This window comes from Mandrillus leucophaeus, unplaced genomic scaffold (assembly GCF_000951045.1).
Source record: "Mandrillus leucophaeus isolate KB7577 unplaced genomic scaffold, Mleu.le_1.0 Scaffold219, whole genome shotgun sequence".
NCBI lineage: Eukaryota > Metazoa > Chordata > Mammalia > Primates > Cercopithecidae > Mandrillus > Mandrillus leucophaeus.
The window spans coordinates 705,229-710,358 of record NW_012102243.1 but is presented as its reverse complement, the minus strand read 5'-3'; the positions used below and the strand labels follow the sequence as shown (position 1 = coordinate 710,358).

At 58.8% G+C, this 5,130-nt stretch overlaps 1 protein-coding gene across 1 annotated transcript in view; it reads left to right on the top strand.

Moving 5' to 3' along the window:
• The window catches only part of INPP5A (inositol polyphosphate-5-phosphatase, 40kDa), a 147,862-nt gene that overhangs the window by 134,532 nt on the left and 8,200 nt on the right, over window positions 1-5,130 (top strand). Inside the window, exons 11-12 of the mRNA XM_011980830.1 lie at window positions 1,827-1,938; window positions 4,984-5,052. Coding sequence (XP_011836220.1) covers window positions 1,827-1,938; window positions 4,984-5,052 — 181 coding nt within the window. The remainder of the gene's footprint in view (window positions 1-1,826; window positions 1,939-4,983; window positions 5,053-5,130) is intronic.

The window sequence follows — 5,130 nt, the reverse complement described above, 5'->3', positions numbered from 1 at the left end:
ACGCGTGTCTGGGGGGCAGTTCTAGGGGGGCAGTGGACATGTGTCTGGGGGGCAGTGGGGGCGTGTCGGGGGCAGTGGACGCGTGTCCGGGGAGGCAGTGGACGTGTGTCCAGAGGGGTAGTGGACGCATGTGGGGGGGCAGTGGACGTGTGTCCGGATGCAGTGGACATGTGTCCGGGGACTGGACAGGAACCTACCTGCATCCAGTTTCCACTCGTGTCTACGGTTGGGATCAGCTGAGAAGCTCCTGAACAAGGTGACCCAGCCTCTCAAACGTGTGAAATGGGACAGGCCGCCAGGTTGCTGCTTCTGAAAAAACATGCAACTGTTCTATGCTCTGTGCTCTTCAGAAACATGCATAACACGTAGGCCCTGCGTAGGTTTTGCTTTTAACCAAGTAGTGACTCTGCCCCAGGCCGGGTAGAAGCCACGGCTCCCGCTGGAGCGCGGGAAAGGGTGGGGGCTCCTGCGTCAGGGCAGAGCAAGTTCCAAGTCCCCAGCTGTTTCCAGATGGTTGGGCACAGGGCTCACAGGTGCCCCTGTGGGTGGGGCCCGGGGGGCATGGGAGGGGCTGCAGAATCCGCAGCTGTGGTGCCAGGATGGACCCGAAACTCAATCACGGCCAACAGGGAAACTTCACAGAGAATCAGGTCCCAGTCGTGACAGGTGCTGTATGATATTTTGGAACTAACTGAAAAACTCTTGAGACACTGATGAAGGCCACGGAGATGTTGAGAGTCAGCAGACACTGCACTCAGGGCAGGTGGCTGAGCTCAGCCACAGGACCCCCAGGGTTCGTTCACTCCAAGTGGAATTGATTACCACTTCAGTGCAGTCCCAAACGACATGCCCATTTGGGGGTAGATTTGCAGCCTTATGGGTGGGCCGGGCCCCCTGAGAACCTGCAGGCCCAGAAGTGGGGGCTGTGCTTGCATGTTCCATTCATCTGGAGGCTTGATAAGTCCACGTGTGTGTGGACTGCACTGCTGTGTGAGGGCAGGGCCGACGGCGGCTCGGAGACGCAGCAAGGCCGCTGAGGAGCCCAGATGAGCTGTGCCATGGCCGGCAGTGGGTGGCAGAGACACAGCCAGCAGACCCCGGGTGGTGAGGGATGCGCTCACTGTGTGGGTGAAGGGCTCCGCCCTCAGGGCTAGTGGCACCGCCGCGTGGCCAGTCCCACTCCCAGACCCACAGAGGGCATGGGCAGGCCCGGGAAGCAGTGAGTCAGGGACAGTCACGCCCCACCACAGCAGGGACCCAAGGCCACGGCCTGAGCACCTGGACGCTGCCCGAGGTGGGAGCGGCATTGGTCAAAGCAGAGATACAGGCGCCACACCCCAGAGCTGCCTGCACTTAGAGGCGTTTCGAGCTGAGCCGGGCCGGGTCGCCGGGCGGAGGAGCATCCTGGGGCCGGATGGCCAGGTGGAGGAGCGTCCTGGGGCCGGGTGGCCGGGTGGAGGAGCGTCCTGGGACCGGATGACACTGGCTGCCATTTTGTTTCCGTGGAGGTTTTCATCATACTTTAGACCATGTTCAAAAATACCAACAAAACCAAAGCTCAACAGACAATTTCATGCAGTAAAAGAAGGACTGATGTGAAGATACTGTGCTATAACTAAAATTTAGTCTCACATAAAAATAAGTTTGATATAGAACTTAAATTGTGAATTTGGTTTTATATTCTAGAAACTTCCATACGTGTATGCATTCCCCGGGTAGCGCTGGCCATTCTAAGGTGTATTGGGAGAGAATTGGCACAGCCGTCCCTTTGGGGCTGAGGACGGCCCAAGCTGACCGGCTGACCCTCTGCCTTCGTGTCTCCCCAGCTACCCGTACAGTGAGGATGCCCGCCAGGGTGAGCAGTACATGAACACCCGGTGCCCGGCCTGGTGTGACCGCATCCTCATGTCCCCGTCTGCCAAGGAGCTGGTGCTGAGGGTGAGTGTGTGCTGCCCCGGCCCTGGGTGCAGAGGGACGTGGAACGCTGGGTCTGGTCTGGCCCAGCCTGGTGACAGGGCCCTGGGGATGGGGGCACCCAGTCTGGGGAATGCTGCCAGGTTGGGCCCTGACCTCATCCTGCCATGAGCTGCACCCCAGTGCTGGGTCACCTCCGAGCCAGCACCTGGGCTGGGGCAGCAGCAGATGGAGCCGAGTTCCTGGGCCATGGGCAGGCGGCATCGTCGTGAGTTTGAAATACACACGGGTGGTCGGCAGGAAGTGTTTTCAAATGGTAGTTCATTGTATCCTTGGAAGTCAATGTGCTCTTGTGCATTCGAGCACTCACAGACCGTGAAGCACAGTAGAAATGTCTGAGGTTGTTTTGCTAAGTTGTAAATCAGAGCCAGATTCATTTGGAGCCTTGATAAGTTAAAAATGAATGGGCAGCATTTTCAGGAGATGACCTGGGCCTTGGGAAATTTTCAGATTTCCTGTGACTTTTTTTTAATAAATAATTTTGTTGTTGTTGTTGTTTACAAAAAAGGAGATAGGGGCTTGCTTGCTACATTGGTCAGGCTGGTCTCAAACTCCTGAGCTCCAGCGTTCTGCCCACCTCGGCCTCCTCGCAAAGTGCCGGGATTACAGGACTACAGGTGGGAGCCACTGTACCTGGCCAATCTTGTGATTTTTTGGTTCCCACATTTTAACATACAAGGAGTGTTTTCAGAAGAATCAATATCTGAATTGGTTTTGTCAACCCCGTGAATGAAAATTAAATGGCGATAATAATGAAGCTTGCAGGCGGGAGTGGGAACTGCAGCTGTGCCAGCACCCAGAGCCGGAGCCTCTGACCATGGCGTGGGTGGGCAATTGGAAGGAGGCTGGCGACTTTGGTGGTACCACTGCCAGTCTGGTGGGTTCTGCCCACCCTCTCCACTGTCCCAGGCCCAGAGCAGGGACAGGAGCCCCTACTGACCCCGACCTCAACACCAGCTGCGTGAGGCTCCTGTTGTCCTGCACTGCCCGTCTGTGTCCCTGTGCCAGATGGTACCAGACCCCAGGCACAACAAGCACCTGGGTGCAGGTGCGCCCTCAGCAGGGCAGGGACCCTCTGCAGCCCCGGTCCCTGAGATGCACCCTGCTGGCCTCCGCCACGCGGCTCTGTCTGCCGGGCCAGGTTCCTTACTGTTCCTTCCTACATCCTGGAGCACCCCGGGTGCAGCCTGCCCTCTGTCCCTGGCTGTGCTGTGAGGAGCCTGCCTGGCGCGGGCCTGGGCTGGAGGCAGGGCCTCTTGGCCAGAAGTCCCTGGGGTCTGCAGCCAGCCTGGCTCCTATGCAGCCCCACCTCTGGCCTGTGGGCAGGGCCTGTGCCCATCACTGAGGAAGCATGCTGGCCACAAGCCCGAAAGCCCAGGAGTGGGCTCGGCCCGGAGCCTGGCTGTGGACGCACCTCTGCCCCTCTAGCTGGGCTCACTGGTGGGCACGCCAGTCCCTCGGTGCCACATGGTGGGTGCTCCCACCTGCCGGCGCTGAGAACAGGTCGGGCATGTGGAGTCCAGGGCTGCTGGCAGGGCAAGAGCCTCCCAGGGACTCAGGCACAGATGCCATCCCCAGGAAAACGTCAGAGGTCATGCAAGTGCTGATTGGTGAGCAGTGCCCAAGGGCAGAAGGCTGGCAGGGCTGTGGCCTCCCCACATTGTGCTGTCATTTCCAGGGCTCTGCCAGCTCACAGCTTGGCAGCATTGAGCCCGTTTTCCAATCACTCACAGCTTCTCGGGTTCTCTGGACCCGGGACTTGTCAGTTTATGCTCAGGGTGGGGGACAGAGCCTCACAACGCACACCTGGCGGCCTTTGACAGCCCCCGCCTCCTGGGGCCAGAGTTTGGACAGGCTCTTCCCATGAGGCCACCCAATGGGCAGTGGGCGTGCAGGCCAAGCAGACGGGCACCGGGCGCACTCCGCAGCCTCATCCATCATGACACGCGCCGTCACCTCGTCACCAAGCTCCATTCTGCCTCCGCAGCCCTAAAACACCGAAGGGGGCTCAGGACACGGGCGGTGCTGCTTGCGAGCCTCGGTGACAAGTGTTCAGTGAGGTGTGCGGCGTGCTGCCTGTGCCCACCGTAATTTGTTTATCTGTCCAAAGATTATGCAGTTGAAAATCCACAATTTTATGCTGCCTTTGTAAATTACCACGCTGCGTTTGATGAATGTTTCCCCACTTCCGTGGAGGCGCCGTTCCGTCCGCGAGACGGGAAGGTGCTCATGCATGGAGTGCCGAAGCTTGTGTTTTCATCCCTTCTGGCAGGCGCCCATGCTGGAAAGTAAATCTGACCTTAAGCTTCCCACTGCATTAAAGATAATTCAGTTTTAACTCGATAGTCTCAGATGCTTCAGCTGTGGATATAAAATTCCAGAGCCGAGTGCTGACCAGCAGCAAACCCCTTCCCGAGGCGCCCGGAATACAGGCACCCGCCGGGAAATGCACACGCAGCCGTGAATTACTATGCACAGATTGCTTTGTGTAGTGGTATGGAATTCGGTGTCTGTTCTCATTTGAACACTGAGTTCTAAGCTCATAGAACAGTCAAAAACAAATGAAAGTGGGAAAAGTGGAACGAGATGGGCTGCCTCAGTCAGAGGGCACACCCGCACAGAAAGCTGGGGCTGCACCACTCCTGTGAACAGGGTCCCCTGCAACTCCCCCAAGAGCCCAGGAGCACGTCCAGGCGAGGGGAGCTTGGAAGCGGGGCCAGCACTCAACTCCGCACACGACCCCTCCTAGAGGCAGATACCTCGTGGCCGAAAGGGCCAGGGCCAAGGTGCTGAGGTGCTGCCATGCCACCAGAGCCTTTGGTCCGTGGGCTGGCCTCTCTCTCAGGGGCCAGGCAGGACGGGTGGCAGAGGCTGGGGAGGTACTTGCAGGGGCCGAACCCCCCATCTCTCTGCCCCCACAAAACCCTGATGTTCCTGCTGGTCAGCTCCCCACCGGACCCAGGATGCCCCACCTCCCCACACCCACCCATCTCTGTTTCCCCTTTCCAGTCGGAGAGCGAGGAGAAGGTTGTCACCTATGACCACATTGGGCCCAACGTCTGCATGGGAGACCACAAGGTGACGTAGACTGAAGTCCAGGGGCCGGGCCGGGGGACCGGGGGAAGCTAGGGAGCCGGGGAGCTGGGGCCGGTGGGC